We start from the raw sequence: 18214 nt of genomic DNA on the forward strand, positions 1-18214 counted from the left end.
CTGGTGTTGGAGAGGTAGGATCCTTGCAGAAGAGTAAAGAAGGATTTGATGTTGATTGGATTGTCTTTAGTGGAAGGCTGTCTGGATTTTGTAGCCAATTGTCATTGATCAGCCCTTTAGACTAGCTAGGTTTGGCCAAGTTGTGAAGCTTGAGCACCCTTGCTTCCAGCGACGAGACAAACGATGCTTCCATATATTTCCAATCAAACCAGTATACAGTTTGATTGGAAAAAAGACCCATACGTAGATAACCCGCAACTGCTACAACATATTATCTTTTATCTTACATCTAGCCAAGATATTACCACATTCTCCCTCTACTCTCTATATATGTACAGCAAAGCTAGCATGTAGGTGCCCACACAACAATCCAAATAAGATTGGTCCTGACAGGAAGACCAGAGTTCGGACAAACAATCTTGGTGCTGGATGTAATCTACTATCTCTAAATTATTTAGTAGCAAAAAATCATATAATTAAGAGATCCCAAGCTCATGCATCTAGTAGTCAAAATGTATACATTGTTTATATATTTAAGCTATTCAATTTGACCGATGAAGGTATAGATTAGGAATCTCCAAATCACATAATTTTTTAAAAGTAAGCAATTAGATATTGTAAATCATATCCAACCATTCAAATTATCGATACATGGTTCTTAGTTGCCCAATTGGGACCGACCTTATTAAAACTGTTACATGGACGCCCATATATTGACTTATATGTATGCATGCATCATCATCAAATGTATGACACTTTTTTTTTCTTTTTTGTTATGAACAATGTTGTCACACAGCCTATAATCCTTTTGATGATGAGTTTGTTTACATCACTATAGTTCAATCTTAGTAAAAAAAAATATCCTTTATGGATGAAATTGTTTTATTTTTTATGATAGAAAATATTGTCACAACAATATAATCTCTTTGACGATAAGTTTTTTATGTCACAATGGATTAATCTTTAGTGACGAAAAATTTCATATTGTGATAAACTTGTCAATTACTTATGACGGAAATTATCTTCACCAAATACTTTACCATTTAGTGACGAATATATTTTTATCATAATTAATTTATATTTGTTGATAAAATATTTCTATCATCACCATCTACCTTTAGCAATGCACTTTTCATAAGGAGCATGAAGATTTTTTTGTTACCAAAATTTTTTTATGACGAAATTAATTTTTCTGATGATGCTAGGCTCTAATAGCTTAAGCTAATAAGGAATGAGTTGTCAATACTTTCAAGCTTAACAATATCTATGTCTAGACATGCATGCATATATAAACACTTATATACACACCTAAAACTTAATATAGGAAGTCATCTCATGCAAAATAATTAGATGGGAAACTTTTTCCTCCCTTCAACTTCATGTTTAGTAAAAGATCAAGATATTTGCATTCTTAATTGACCCTAACCGCTTTCTGATGCAACAAGTCACTTAGATTAGATGCTTTCTCCAGCTCCTTGCCAGGCTTGAGTTTTATTTAAAGGCCCTATACCTCTAATTCAGGTTGACGAGTATAGACCCAAAAGACATAAGTTTCCTTATATATAGAAAACTTAAAAATTTAAAGTAATGGATTAATTACATAAGATTTTAAGGTGAATCTTTGATAACTTGTTACTTCACTTGGCCCATATAAGTATAATCATCATTGGCAAACAGAGACCAGAAAGGCTCCCTTAGATGATTCACAATGGTCAGACCAGCATCTCGTAGTGAAGGAAATTATGATATCCTGAAAAAGAAAATGATAGCAAATAAATGACAACGTATTTCAAGGTGTCCCATTCTTTACAACAGCCTGTGTTTCAAAATAATCCCCCCATGCATAGCTGGAGAGCTGTTTGATCCCAGTCACCCTCAAACAAACAAGACCTGACCCATCATGGCTTCCACAGCCAACTAGCAGTCCCTTGAACAAGTGCCATGCTAAAGGCCTAAAGCATCAAATATGAAAAACAGAAACAAAATACACATGATGCGAGTAAAAGTTTAATATTCCAATTAGCAGCCCCTACGATCTTGATATCGCACGGAAAAGCACAAGGTACATGACATGGTTCACATATGCAAGTACCCCTACTTAACAATTAAGAAAGATATAAACATAACATGAACCACTAAATGGTAATACAGCTAGAAAGAAAATCTGATTCAACTGATGGTAATATAGCAGAAAAAACACGTTCTTGTATATGGACGTTAAAAAGAACAAAATAAAATAAGTCCGGAAGAACATCGTTTATTCACTTCGATCCACCCAGGACTTCTCATGTTAACCATGCAGCAGACTGAGAAAGTCGTAGCTGACCATATTTGCTTCTCAATGCCCTTGATTATTCTGGCAGTACCAGCCATGTTGCTTGAAACAAGCTTCATTCAAGGACCAAGCAACTTCTTCCATCTGGCATAGCCTAGCATTAGCAGGAACATCAAGAAACAGGCTGCCGATGTCCCTCCAACAAAGGGAAAAAAGAAGGGCTGGTACTTGGGAGCATACAATTGACATGGAATGTTCATTGCAAATATCCCGGCTATTAGTGTGTTGATAGCTATGACAAAGGATGCAGTGGTCAATATCAGCTGGAGCTGGATGAGTTCATTTCGTTGGTTGTCGAGTTGGATGTTGACATAGTCCTCTGTGTCATCTATGTATTCTCGCACCTGTTTAATTTTTTTAAAAATATATATATTATAAACATAAGGTTACAATAACGTAAGGTCATCAGGAAAAAAGACTCGCCATCAAGAGAACATAAGATCTCTAGTTATCCAGCAAACAATAATTTTCTAGCTATAATCAGCTGTAGGTAGCCCTCCATAAGCAGTCCACTTGCTATGACACGGATTATTGCATGTACAATCATGCATGAATATCCGAAAAGACACAAGTAATAAGGGTTTTCCCATGTTATTGGACCTGGATATATTAGTTTTTCATCATTTTATTGCTCTCAAGGCCCCAAAACACCACCATTGGTCCAACAAGGGCAAAGGATTCAAGGAAACAAGGAAGCATGTTTAAATGCATAGGTCAAACATTTGGCTAATGGTGCAGAAAGATAGGCACTGAATTGCAACAACAGTTAAGATGAACACTAGAAATAATCAAGCTAGATACCTACTTTTCAAATGTTTTGTAGAGATGAGTTTGGTACAACTATTCCCTGCTGGTAACTGTTGCTTCATCCTGAATCAGGTGCTAGCAATGCGGAATGCAATAAGACTAGATTCAGCTAGAACTATCATATTTGAGATTGATGGTTTGATCAGGCAGATAAAACTAAAAATAGCTTCAACATGGAAGATGCTCCACCACAAGGCAAAAAGAATCATTGACTTAGCTCTTGCAAGGTCAAATATTGCTGCCCATTACCAAATAACACATCTTTTTCTCTGGCTATAAAATTATCACTAGCAAACATGTACCAGATAAAGAGAATCACTAAAGAATAGCAACTTCTTTTTTAAAGCAAATTCTATGTCAATTCTTTTGAGACTGTCCTTGCGATTGCTTGACTGACAAAAAGGCTTGCTTTTAACCCAAGTCCCCTTGTTAGGTCAATCAGAGAATTTTCTTATGAATTACGTATAGCAAACAAGCAAATTCATTTCCTATGACAAATGGATGCTCATAAGATGGTTCTGAAAGGTTTTCTTTCAGATTATGAACAAGAGATGGCCCTTTTTCTTTGTTCATAATTTAAAGGCTTAATATTTACTCATAACATAAAGATTGCATATGAAATCCTAACAAGGAGCTCATTTTATGGGATAAACCATTATTAGAACTAGGATATCTATGCTCCCTTGGTCAGCTAGACATTCTGCCACTTTGTCCACTGATCACCTTATCGTTGAAATAAAAAGAACCTAAAATGATTTCTTACCTTTCATATGCGCTCTATAAATGGCCTAGGAATTCCATTTCACTATCGGCTTATGGAGTTAGCATCTATCACTAGCAATCACCTTTATCCCTCAAACATCACCAGTATTCCCTTCATAACTACATTGTCTGCTTCCTTCATGCCAGTAATGAAGAAAGAACATAGGGCATCTCCCTCAACAAGAACCATCCTTGCTCAGGTTTGTATTATTATATTCAGGAGCTTCGCACTGCATGTCCTACTTATCAGTTCTTTGTATGATCTCCACCTCAATGCCCAATCTCTTCAGGAAACCTGCTTCCTTTTAATCTTAAGTCTTGCACTGCATAAACTAAGTGGCAAGCAGGAATGCTTCCCTAAGCACTCTCTTCTTCGTTTTTCAGCTTCTACAATGGAAAACATAGACATGTTCTTAAAAGATGGCCAAATGCCAAACATCAGATCTGGTGCATGATAGCCAATCTAACAAACTGCTTTAAACATTTTCATTCACATTATAATGGGACAAAATCAGACCTCCTTCCAAAGATGACCCTTGATAAAGAAAAGACATGAGAAAAGGATCTTATTAAAAAACTTCAGAGCAAAATGTTACGAAATGTTTCTTGCCTTAATCTAGATGAGGAACTTTAGGCAGGCAATAAAAATTCAACACCTTGGTTTGCCAATGACACCTTCATTCTTTATGATGATAATAAAAGACATTGCTGTCTTGTAATCTATTCTGAGAATCTTGAGTTAATGGCCAGTCTCAGAATTGTCTGATTTCGAGTATCTGGCAGCTGATGGGGGTGCATGGACTTGTTAACCATCTACTGCTGTTGTGCATGACATGTCCTATTGATGGGCCAGACTGTCAACACCCTTCTTTATTCATTATCTCACCCAATAGAAACATTCTACGATGCCATTATGAAACCATTATACAATTTCTCTCGAAATAAGCTGCATGCCACCAATGCTGATAGCATAGTAACAATAATCAACATCCCCAAATGAGAGATAACAATATTCAACATTCCCAAATGAGAGCAAATCAATCTTCTCAGGACACTCTTACCTCACAATAGATATTTCATCAAACCAACAATGAGGCCAATCACTGAATAATGGCCCACACTACAATGGAGGCATGTGGCATCTCCTCTAATCTGGGTAACCCATTGCTGTTCCACACCTTTACATTATGAAAACTGATGCTCACACTGCCAAAATCCAAATTTCCACAAGAAGATGGGCATCACGATTGATAGATACTACAATTAGACATTCAGTCCACTAGAATCTCACAATTGCTTGCTACTACAACCAGACATCCAATCACCTAGAATCTTAAAACACTTCATAAGGACTCATCCTTCCTCATGCTTCTAGTATACCAAGAAAACACGAGAGTGAAATGTTGACCATAAATAGTTGTATAGCCCATGTATGAACACCTTATTTTATGGCTGTAACCTGTTCAAATCACTCACCCAGGATGTCGCCCCTTGTTGCAGAATATTTTATCTGTCAATGACTTCAGAGTTTCTTCTCAACTATAAAGCTAAGATTGATTTTTATTGAGTTGTACATTTAAAGCAGACGCCGAAAACAATACTAATGTTTGTGTTCGCAGAAAATCATTTTGTTTACATCTGCATCTAATTTACCAATAATAGAGCATGAATTAACAAGGATATTGTTTTAGAATTTGCTTCCTTCCAGTTGAAAAAATATCCAACATTACTTGAAAATGAGCAGGTGATAGAATATATGCATTCTCGTGTGAAGGCATGTAGTGGATATATGAAGTTACAGGACTTGCACCCATGAGCATGTCAACACACAAGAGGTGCTAGTTTAATCATCGGCATACATAAACACATACAACACCATGCCCTAAAAAGTTATGGTGAAAGATATTCTGCAATCATGGATAGAACTATAGTTATTCTAACATAAAAAGAGGACAGTAAACTAGAAGAGTAACTATGCTTGAGGATGCACAATCAACAAAATGGGATCCTAAGGGTTTCAAAGCACCCAAACAGGATAGGCCCGTGCAAAAGGAGGGGCCAGCAGCCAGCACCCATTTAGAGAAAGGATTGGAGGCGGCTTAGGACTTAGGTTTTAGTAATTTAGTAAATCAAACCTAAAGCCACTGGATCACTCAAATCATATCAAATTTCAAATATCTTATATGATATTTAATTTTTATAATTAGGGATCTTTGAACCAATAGTTTGAGGACCTTCAACCTAAACCCAATCTGACCAATTGGATGGCTTAAGCAACCACGAAAAAAGTCAGACAGGTCCAAGTTAGATCTGATTGATTGAATGGGTCAGGGTCATATTTGCCACCCCTAGCCATGATTTTCAATCTTGACCCGACCATATCTTTAGTCATCAACCATCATAGCAACCTTCATTGTTGCCTTCCCATTGCACCAGTAGTTATTCTCAATTCTCGATGTCTTATTGATTTAGCAAGACACCAAACTGTCATCGCACTTAAGCTCATAGCCTCGTACACTTCAAACATAATATCCCACACTATCATCAAAGAATCCTTCATGCCAGCCCTTACCCCATGATATAAATGTCCATGCCATCTCCCCTTAGCTCCTTACTCTCTCCTCCTCCCTCAAACATGGTGAGCCAACCTAGTTGAGCCTGAGGTAGCTCATGTTTCTATAAACCGAGCTCTGAGTTGAGCTCATGCTGAGTTCAAGTAAGGAAAGTAGGATAGCCAAGCCATAACTTTTTATGAAATAAACCAAGTAACACCAAATGAGCAAAGAAAAAGTTGAATTCAATAAATAAAAGGCAGGAAAGAGAGTTTTGAACCCTACATAGTTAATTGTTTAGAACTATACCGGTTTTCAAGACTAAAGCCATCAACCTCTTGGCTGTCTCTCCCAAAGGTAACCTCTACTTTATTCCTATGAATAGAACATGACTCGAGCCAAGCTCGAGGCAAGGCTAGGTCGATCATGTTTGACTCATTTAAATCTATATGTCACGAGGTCTGGCCAAGGAAAGGAGCCTAGACTAGATGCTGACAGCGAACAGATCCACCAGACATGACAATGGCAGTAGGAACTACAAATTAAAAGGCTAACAAGGGATGCTGGAAATAGGATATGCTGGTTAACAAAGTTCACTTGCAGTAAAACAAATAGGCTAGTGAAGTTGCTAGAAGTAAAAAGACTAGTATAGCAATAGATAGTAGCTATTACTGACAGGAGAGGGCTTTAGAGGCCGCAATGATAGATCAAATAAGATCTAATGAAGGCTACGAAGCAAGGTCCACAATCTCGGTACTTTATTGATTCAGTTCGGTTCAGTACGGTATACTTCTACACCGAAATAGCTCTCTATCCATTTTTTTTAATTTTTATATCGGTACACCTCGGTACAGGTCGGTACGCCTTGATACGAGGTAGTACGCCTCGATGCGGGTAGTACGCCTCAATACGGGATAGTACGCCTCGACACAGGACGGTACAAAGCTTGTACCGATTTGAAGCTAAGTTTCGTACCGATTTTCATCCGGTACGGTACAGTATGGTACGCTTCGTACCTGATGGTACGGCAGACCATGCTATGGACATTAAATGAGAACGATGTAGGGTGTAAAAGGAATGAGACTAGAGGAACTCATGTTTACTATAGATTTAGCTATTCATGAATAATATTAACAATTCAATTATGACAAAAGCAAAAAAAATGGCAGGAAATGACAAAAGTGGAACAAATACAACATTACTACTCTGAAATAAAAAAGGGAGAAATGAAGAGAAAACATCATGAGGCTTTTCCAACTAGCTGAAAGTAAATGGAGATTGATATTTGTTAGACTTAATTCATGTCAAATTCAACCAAATAAATGGCAGTTGGAACACACATATGCATGTTGCTCCCATAAGGTGTCACAAACATATTACAAGCCAAAATAGTGAAAGTGAAGGTTCATATGAATCATTTAGAGGTGACAATAGGTGTTTAGCAGCGAAATGAAAAAGGCTGAAAGGTGTTACAAATAAATGTAGAATAGGTCAAAATTGCAAAATTCCATCAGCTTCTGGATAATCACACAAACCCAAAACCTCGATATGAGACAACAAAGAGACAAATTTTGGAAGTGAGGAGCTTTTTTAGTGTTTTCAATGGTAGGTTCACCAGATCTGGTGATAGCTTGGCAGTCATTGCTTGCTTCACTAGAAAAGGATCCTCTGATTGTGATACAATCTAATGTCAAGAATCTTACAAAGATAATATGGTCTTCCACTGCAAGATCTCTGAAGATTCAACAGTGGATGAGGATAACAATTTGAAGCTCTGATATATAAAGCTTGGGAAGTAACAATTGGTGTGAATGCATTCTTTCATCAGGATGTCAAAGCATATAGACTATCTACAATACTACCAAAATATAAATAACTGAAAAAATAATGAGCAACCTATCACACTAGGATGCTTGTTCTTCTTTATACAGACTGTACACATGTCGATATAGATCATGTGCAGATTCATAAAGATAATAAAAGAATAAATCAACTGGACCATAAGAAACTGGAATATGCTGTCATACTTAAGATGGAATAACAGGCTACTATGCTACCTGTTTTCATAATAGATACTACTTTTCTACGACAAATAAAGTAAATATTCAAAATTGTTCTACATGTTTCAAAATGAATGACAAAAATAATAATATCATGCATTTTGTAAAGATAGCAATGTATTCTATCACCAAAAAGAAACATGTATATACTAACCGACAAGATTTTATTACGGGTGCCATCCAGTTGCATGAAATAAGCCTCAAGCAGCATCTCTAAATCCTCAACATTATTATCATCTGAATAAATACTGGTAACCATGCTTGCATTCCCAAGGATATTGGAGCTGAGTCTTGCAAGGTTTGGTCCTGCAGCAACAATACTATTTGAAGCTGCAGAAGCCATCAAAGCTTCACATTGTTGATTCTGGATCTGCTTTCTTGTTAAATACAAATGTGCCATATCTTCATTGTCATCTAAAAGATGTTCGATTTCATCCCTAACCTGGTAAAAGAGAAGAGTACCACTTACTCTTGTGAAAACAATTACAGCATACATTACAAGCACTGACCAAAACACTAGATAAGTTCTAATACCAGTGGATCCAATAAGATCACAGTAAATCAAATAGATTTGCAAAGATCTATAAAAATTCAGAGAAAGATTACAACGCACAAAAGATGATGTGATTAAAAAAAAATCTTATACCAGTACATTCAAGTGTACAATCTATAAGAAGTAACACGTCACATGTGCAAATTCTTCATTTTGTGATATGCAGCATTTCTTGAGGACCAGGATAAAGTAAGGATTGATTAGATATTTAGCTCAATCTGCAGAGCAGATGCATCTTCTGATGTCAAAAACATAGATCTGATGGAACACTTCAGAGCAGCAAGCCTCCTTCAAGCTCATGATGCTTATGCCTAATTATTGATGATGAATCCTGTTCAATTCAGAAAGCCATTGAGATAGATCCTTTAAAATCCTGCCTATTTCCATTCTAGTTTAACAGAGGTGCTTAAACAATGATGAAATCCTAAGAAAAAAGGGCTTTGTTGACTTAAGAACCTATCTTAAAGCTCGTTTGTGATTAATAAATTGAGGGTTTTTTTGTGGGGGTACCTCCCCCTTTTTTTCAAAATCTCCTCAATCTATAGATTCAATGTTATGGTATTATACCCCCCTTCGGCCTCCGGCCTCGTCCCCCTCGGGAGGAGTTGTTCAAAGTGAAAGTTTCTCCGACACAACTCCGATCGGAGAAACTTCCCTACAGTTTATAGTCCGATATTGGCCATTACAGATCATGTCCCTCCAATCCTTTCCAAAATCTCATTACTATATGTATGAACAAACATGTCTCATGAAAGGTAGTCAGGATGGTAACCAAGTTTTCCAATATAAGAGTACAGAAACTTTCCAAAACATGCAGCAGTGTAGTCTAAATTATCTGAATAAAATAAGTAAAGCAGCTAGTTATTTGAAACCACCATGCTCTTCTAGCTATGGGAAAATGTAAAAATCAGTCAGCAAACTAGTCCTATAACAACGGCATCATCAAGAAAGCCAAACAAAAAATATCACAATTATAATTTGTAATAGGATAAAATTTCTGAATCCAGCCTAATTCCCAGTATGCCAGTTTCCATTATCCAGCAAGGAAAAGAAGATGACAGATGAGGCTATATGAGTATATGCAAAAGTTCTTTTGAACAGTTTTACCATTGAATGCCAAAATAATATCCAATAAATTCCAAGATGCAGTTAATCGTGTGACTACATTTATGGTTTCAGGATACCATAATTTTCTGAATGAACCCACAATGTCGTCAGGGAGATAAGGAAGCTGAGACTTTGAAGCAATTATAAATTATTTGGAGAAAGATTCGTCGTCTCGGTACTAGACCCCGTACCAGTGCCACACTAGCACATTGTCGGTACGGTATGAAATTTTTTTTGGCGTACCGATACTCGGTATGCCACCCGTACCAGGTACCGGTACGGAATATTCCATACCGCCTAATTCGGGCCGGTACGGCATACCATGATTTACAGAGTTTTATTAATTGATTGTCCATCAATTTTGGTTGCTTTTACCCATTAGGTTACCTACACAAATTCCCCGTGTGCCATTCTCTCTCTATTGAGACATGAAAAAAGATGAAGGATGCAAGATTTTAGTAGCAAGAAATTTCTATGTAGGGTGACTTACCCATTTTGGAAACATCACAAAAACTCAAACCCACATCCACTCCCTTACTTTAGATAATGTTAAAATATTAGCCTCCATGCACCCAAACCTGAACCCACTCCCACATCCACTCCTGAGATTTAAAATTTTGATAGGTCATTTTTCCTCCCATTGGAAATAAAAACAAGTATCACTTGCTGCTTGACCATTTTCACTAAGAGTATATGTTTTCTGCATTTTTCCTTTCTTTAAAGATAATCACAATCCTTTCACATGTCACTTGACCATGGAAGTCATAAGGCCTGCAACTGAACAAGCATCCTTGCCAAAATGCTTCTAAGGACCTGTTTGGTTATTTTGGATACTTACCCAAAATGTTGCCACATGAAATGATGCTTGACATCCTATGAGTGAGGATTCTTTGAGTTTAGCAATCCCAACAAGTGTTTGGATACTGAAGAAAAAATTTACCTAGCCAGTTAATATCAATAGATCATATAAGATGTATGTTATATAAATTTGAGATTGTATATCTTCTTACTTTCTTTACTAAATTAAGCATTTTCCTCAAATCAAAACTCAGATCCAGATTATCCTTTTCTTCCACTGTTTCTGAGAGGTGGCAATGGTGGTGGGGCTCCGGCAGTGAAGCAGAGGGTAGTGGTGATGGAGCTCCAGCAATGGGTGCATCACGATGAGGCTTTGGTGGACACAGAGGTGCATGCAAGAGAGAGCTAGAGAGAGACAATGGTTGTGGGGCTCCAGTGAAGGAAGGTTGCAATTACCATGATGGATCTCCAATAGCCGCCGAAACGAGAGAGAGCAAGAGATAGGCAGACAAACAGTGGTGGTGCAGCTCTGATGAAAGAAAGCAGAAGTTGTTGTGACAGGTCTCAAGCGGCCGCTGAGACCATGGAGAGAGAGGTGGTGGCTAAACTAGGTGGTGAAACCAGCTACTGGAGAAATGCTAGCAAGCTTAGGAGTCCTGAAGGCCAGCAACAAGGCAGAAGAGAACATGCCCTAATTTCCTCTCACCTCCTATTTTTTATGTTTTCTCTCCCTCAAGCCCTCGCACCCAGCACTCAAAAGCATCAAACAAAAAAAAAAAACAGGCTGCAACCTCTTTTTTCTGTTTGACATGACCAGGTGGATCCAACAAGGCTGGACCTCCAATTCAGGCATCCAAGCACTTGATCCGATCCAACACATGCTGTTGATCCAGATCCTCTACTTTCTTGTGTGATCAATGCCTATCCAAACAAGCCCTAATACGGTGATTTTTCCTAAAGGCCTCCATCAGGACAATCCCCTTTCCACATTCCACAAGTGCCAACTTCCATATTTAGTTACTAAAAGAAAATACTGCTACTTAAGCAATAAAGGAATTTAGCATCACTCAAGCAATAGACACAAATTGTGGCCAAAATGACACTAGTGATCTGGCTAACATATTGCATAAACTACTTATGGAGGGCGTGTGTCAAATAAATCTACACCCATTTTTTTCCCTCCTTGTTTCTAAGGTATACATGCTAACTTCATCAAATTGTTATTATCTTTTTCCACCAAACAACAGACCTCCCTCCTCAATATGATTGATAATTCAACTGTTGAGATAACATTTCAAGCAATTCCCATCACTCCAGTATCTGGCAACAAAACATGCCACTCACATCTGTGAATGATCCTTGAAACCACGATGAACTAGTCTTCCACCTTTTGCTGTATCTATCCAACAACAATGTATGTGTGTACATATGATCTATTCATTCTTCTACATTTTCATATTCAAATGATACATATTCCATATCATCTCAATTGGACAATAAGCTCTTGGTATCAATGTTGGACACACAACATGGGTGCTAAGTATTCAAGTGTCCAAGCATCCAGAGTAATCCGACACAGGAATTTATTAGCAGTCATACATGTGGACACATCTTATCTTATATATGATGAACACACAGTATCTACTGATATATGTATATAATTAGGCCTGAAAATGGATTGAATATTGGTATATTAATATTTCTATCCATATTTTTCAACAAACATAAATATGGATACAAATATTAAACGGATACCAAAATTAGTATCCATATTTGTTCTAAATGAATGATCTAAACATGTACAACAAGATCGAGGGATGCACCGGTCCGAAGGAATAATTAGATAGATGTAAAAGATAGACCAAAAATCATATAGGATGAACTAGTACGGAAGGACCTAATATTGCTACATCTTTTAGAAAGTTTGGCCTTAAATAGAATGGAATGAAAGAAAAGGATTCATCTAACTGACCATAAGTAGTTTGGCACTAAGGCTTGTTGAATTGAGTTGAGTTGTTATTTTTTCTAAAGAGATACGAATATATTAAGTATATCCATATTTGTTCTGAACGGATACAGATGCAAGTATGTTAGCTATATCTATATTTTTTTGTCCAAACATGAATATGTGTCAGATACTATGTGCATATAAATTGAATTTAGCAAAATTCAATGGTAAAAACTAACATTAATTATATAATTACAAAGGATGGAAAAGAAAATTCACCATGTAGATCGCACATGATACACAGGTAACTAAATATCTAAGGCGTAGTTACTAAACCAACACGAAGACCAACTTGGTCAAGGGTCCAGGTCACTATTCCGATCTAATTTGTATTAAAATATTAAAAATCAAAAATTATTTAAAATAAAAATAAAATATAAAAATATTAATAATTTTTTTCATCAAATACCATCGTTATCCTTTCATTACAGCATAAATAAAAAAGAATCATTAATTAACTATTTTAAGAGAGAATAAGAAAAACTATATACAAATGTAAGAATACATAGAAGTTATTAATATTTATAAATAATTTTGACAATACAATTCTGAAAATATCATAAAGAATAAAATAAAGTATATTATATTTATTTTTATCAAAAAGTATTTTTTACAAAAAATAATGATTAAAATATGAAATATCATAACATACATCAGATTATTATTTAGTGACTTGAATAGATATAAATAAGAAAAATAAACTACTTATATAAAACAAATATGCATGTAGCTTAGTGGTAGAGCACTTGTAATCTAAGTGAAAGGTCACTAGTTCGTAAAAAACAAGACATATAAGTCGATATCTGATTTTATATATCTGATCAGGTACCAGAATTTCTATCCCAATCTGATCATAATCAAATATGAAAATAGATAAGGTTGAATTTTACTAGACCCATTTTCAGCCCCATATATAACAAATAATAAGCTAGATCCATGCTCCTTAAGTTCATAACCTTTAATAAAAGGGTTTCTAAATTGTATGTTAGAATTAAAAACTTTCATATAGAAGTGCCGAAAGCAGACACATAATGATGATACATTATAACTTCTTGTATGAAATCTCAAAGAGTCTCATAAAGTGTCCCAATTGTCCGACACATTAAAAATCCAAAATTTGGAGTTTCCAGGAAACAATACTCAGTATATTAAACAATATGTAAATCACTACACTAAAATGTAAGTACTAGATGAGCATGAAGTGGTCAGGTTAAGTGAACTGATAATTTGAATTTCACCTTGCATAGTTTCTAAGAGTGCTCAAAAAGTTCAAAATGCATGACGGAGAACACATCAAATTAATGGACTTCATGACTAAAGAAAGAAACGGAATAACTGATAGGCAATTTCACAAATAATATTTCAGATATTTTGAGAAAAACAACATTAAAAATTAATGCTACCCTGGTGCAAATCAATATCAATCATTAATCACAATGTTCCATACTATGGTACAGCCCCATACCGACACACAGTTCAGTTGGCACGAACAATGCCTCGTAGTGTTACGGGTCAGTACAGGGTAGATACAAGCCATATGGGCAGTACATATCAATTCTATATCCTGATACTTCAATCTTTTCTTTATATTAATGAATTATATGCCCAAGATTCGTCATATCGGCCGGCACCATACTGTACCAAATGTACTGTACCATATTGGTACCGAATCGATACGCAATCTCGTACCGTACCAACACTTGGTATGTCTCATCGTCTCATATCGTACCGCATACAGACACTGTAATAGAATGGTACTAGTACGGAATCCGATACCAAAATGGCAAACCTTGGATATGCCTTTCTCCAAGAAGATGAGAATAAAAGGAAGCAAGTGGTAAAACAATAGAAATGTCATCAACTTACAAATTCTTCAACACCAATAGACAAAGATTATATAGAGAACATATCTTAAGAGCTTAGGCACAAGATCGGATACCTTTTGAACACGTGCAAGCAAACGAGTAAGATTGCTTTTTAAACTTCGTACACGCTCTAGATTCTTGGTGCTAACGTTCATGGCTAGTTCGTCCAGCACAGGATAAGCAACTCTCTCAAGATCAGCAACATTAGAGTCCAAATATGAACAGACTACTTCTAGCGCAATCTCCAATACCTGAAACTCAAATGGAAGCTCACATTCACCTTCAGATGCTTCATTAACATGCAGCCATTGTCCATCAACTGAACACATTTCTTTAGTTTGTTTGTCTGTATGGTCAGGCTCATGAATTCGAAATGGACTCTTAAGAGGGAGTTGTCGCCTTAATTGATCCACAAAAGGAAGAACTTCCTGAGACAGAGGATCCAGTAGCAGGACTTCTTCAGCAGTAACAATGGCCTTAATAAATTCTAGGTTGACAACCATTGCTTTTTCCCTGGCTGGAATGTAACCCAAAGCACCAAAGGTGAATAATTTAACAAAAGCAATTCAGTTAACTTATAACAGTAGGAAGCAAAACTATATGCTACATTTAACAATAAGTTCCAGGAGGGTCCAAATATCGCAGTATGAAAGTAATCCAAGTAAGAATCATGAATGACCATGGTTAAGATTCAGAAAAAAAACTTAATAAATAATCTAATGTATGATACCAAAAAAAACTCTTATATTTTTTCAATGTCATGTCTCTACTTGCACTGACTATTTTCATCAACAGCAGATGTGATTTTTCTAACTAAACTTGATAATATCTGACGTTACTTTTTGCCTACTCTTTTGCACATGAGGATAGGTACATAAAGATATTTTGGTATATGGTGGCATGCATAGGCACATAAAGATAAAAAACTTCATAAATGGATTCACAACATGCATGGTGATATACGCTAGTGAGCAACTTTATTCAATTTATGTTTAATTTTAAAAAAAAAATAATAATAATTGTTTTGTACTGGTGTGTAAACTGTATTGAACAAATAAACATATGCATTGCATTGTTAAACTATACTACAGAAGTTTGTTAGATGTTGTTTAGTATCCGCACTGCTTTGTTTCAAGTAAATTTTCACATTAACTAGCACAAGAAAACAATATTTGCACATTAGCAAGTTACAAAATTCATGATAAAAATTGTAGAAGATATGTATTATATTCGCACACGCCACACATTAACAACATAATATTGCAGATATTGAAAGAGATGGTTCATCCTATGGGAAGCTCATGAAGCAACATTTATGCATAGGGACAATTCATTATGGCATTCTAATAAACATTCTAGCAACCATACTTCCACTCCAATCCAAGTGTATTTGCCATCTTTATTCTCAATGACAATGGATCCCCAAATCACTTGGATCCAGCTCATGAATAAGCCGCATCTCCTAAGAGGCATAGTGGTTGTTTAAACTTGCCATGGTTTCAAAGAACTAATGAGACACCAAAAGGATTGCGATTAGCCATAATATCAAATTATAAAAAGAATTCAAAGCCTCAACCTCTCAAATTTAATAAAGCAGAGGACCCAAATCTTGAAACCCTGATGCAGAATAACATGGAGACCTTCTCCATGAATGGAACCAAGATATTTCCCAAACAATCTACATTAGCAATGTTTAAATTTTTAAGAAGCATTATTCTTGAAACAACCTTATAATGTGAACAAAGTTGCACGTTGAAAAGTGGGCTCCTAAGCTGCTATGCATGCTTAAAATGAACAATATATAGATGCAGACGTTAAGATGGATCCATGATGAAACTAAGAAGAGGTGTTGAAACATTGCATGAGACAAAACCTTGATTAACATGACAAATTGATGATAAAGTATAAACTCATATTGAATAGACTGAGAAAGGGATGTTCATGTACAACAATGACGATGGAAGCCCTTGCCAAGAGAAGGAGACCTTGCATGTGTGACCAGGGAAAGACGGCAGAAAGCAACAAAATCTTACATGCGTGAGAAGGGAAAGACTGCAGAGAGCAACAATGCAAGATGAAAGGATAATTCATGAAGCCAGACAAAATAACTATGAGATAAGTATGTTCATAGTTCACTAACAGGCAACAGCATTATCCTACAAATAAATCATTATCTCCTGAACTTGCCACCGAAAAAAGGGAACCATGTGCAATCAAAAAGAGAGAATATCACGAGTCTTTGATATGTAATTCAGGATTTACTCCTAAGCATCATGTTTAAGGTGTCCGAAACAAAGTTCCAAATCTTGGAAACCCATATAGCTGTCTTTCTTGCCAAACTTGAAGAACAGAAGATTATTTATGGCGGCTCAAGTTCATTAAAAATGCAAACTTTTTTTTTATACCACATATGAGAAGACCTTGCAGAAACTAAAACATAACAATATAACCTCCCCCATGTGCACTTCTCCACAAGACCAGCCCAAACTCCAGGGACAAAAAGCATTAGGAGATCCAGCAATCAAAGAACAACAAAGAAATCGCGGGGAAGGGGCTCACCGAGGATGTTGGAGGAGTGGGAGAAGACGGGGCCAAGGATCCTGAGGTCACGGGCGGGGATGGCAGCGCGCTTGATGATAGCGTTCTTGTCGCACTCCAGGATCTCCGACTGCCCGTCCCGATCGAACCTCATCCACAGCCTGGCCCCGGTCTTCTTCTTCGCCCCCTTGGCCCCATGCGGGGCGGCGGCGGCCGGCGGCGCCGCCTCCGCGGCCAAACTCCCGGCGTTGTTCTGGAGCACGTTAGCGGCGGCGGGGTTCGGGGACGGCGGCATCCGCTGGAGCTCGAGCCGCTTGGCCGATCGGATCCGCCTGGAGAGGAAGGACAAGGGCTTCTTCCCGGATCGCTTCCCCATTGTCGGCTCCTCCCGCCACCATCGAAATCCCTCTCTCACCTTAGGGTTTGGCCTGGCTTCTCCGGCGAGGAAGAGGACGGCGGAGGAGGAGAAGGAAAAAACCTAGAGAATCTCTCTCTCTCTCTCTCTCTCTCTCTCTGCTCTTTTCTTTTCTCCTCCCTTCAGTTTGTGCTTATGGACGGCTCTCGCACGCCGGCCTTTACCAGGAATCCCAGATTAAATATTACGCGGTTTCAGAGTATAATGTATTCCCGGGCATCTCTGGGGCATCTGATTCCTGGATCAAAAATCCTGGCCGTTTACTCAAATATTATTAGTTCCGGTACAACTCAAGTATTATTATGCATAGAAAAAATTCAAATATTATTATTAAAGCCCCGACAGTTACTGTCCAGGTTCGTGACAAGGAGGGCTGTTAGTTTAGGTTTACGATTCGGAGAGGAGCTGGATTCT

General features: G+C 37.1%; 1 protein-coding gene across 1 annotated transcript; it reads right to left on the reverse strand.

The window, feature by feature from the left end:
- Nucleotides 1-1991: 1991 nt before the first annotated feature.
- LOC103715388 (putative magnesium transporter MRS2-G) lies at nt 1992-17962 on the reverse strand. The gene is made up of 4 exons (XM_008802998.3): nt 17407-17962; nt 14922-15364; nt 8671-8958; nt 1992-2679 (listed from the first exon to the last, which is right to left on the reverse strand). The coding sequence occupies exons 1-4, from the start codon at nt 17759-17761 to the stop codon at nt 2395-2397; spliced, it is 1371 nt and encodes a 456-aa protein (XP_008801220.2). The 5' UTR covers nt 17762-17962; the 3' UTR covers nt 1992-2394.
- Between the last annotated feature and the right edge of the window lie 252 nt (nt 17963-18214).

The sequence above is a fragment of the Phoenix dactylifera genome, unplaced genomic scaffold, assembly GCF_009389715.1.
Source record: "Phoenix dactylifera cultivar Barhee BC4 unplaced genomic scaffold, palm_55x_up_171113_PBpolish2nd_filt_p 000346F, whole genome shotgun sequence".
NCBI classification, from domain to species: domain Eukaryota; kingdom Viridiplantae; phylum Streptophyta; class Magnoliopsida; order Arecales; family Arecaceae; genus Phoenix; species Phoenix dactylifera.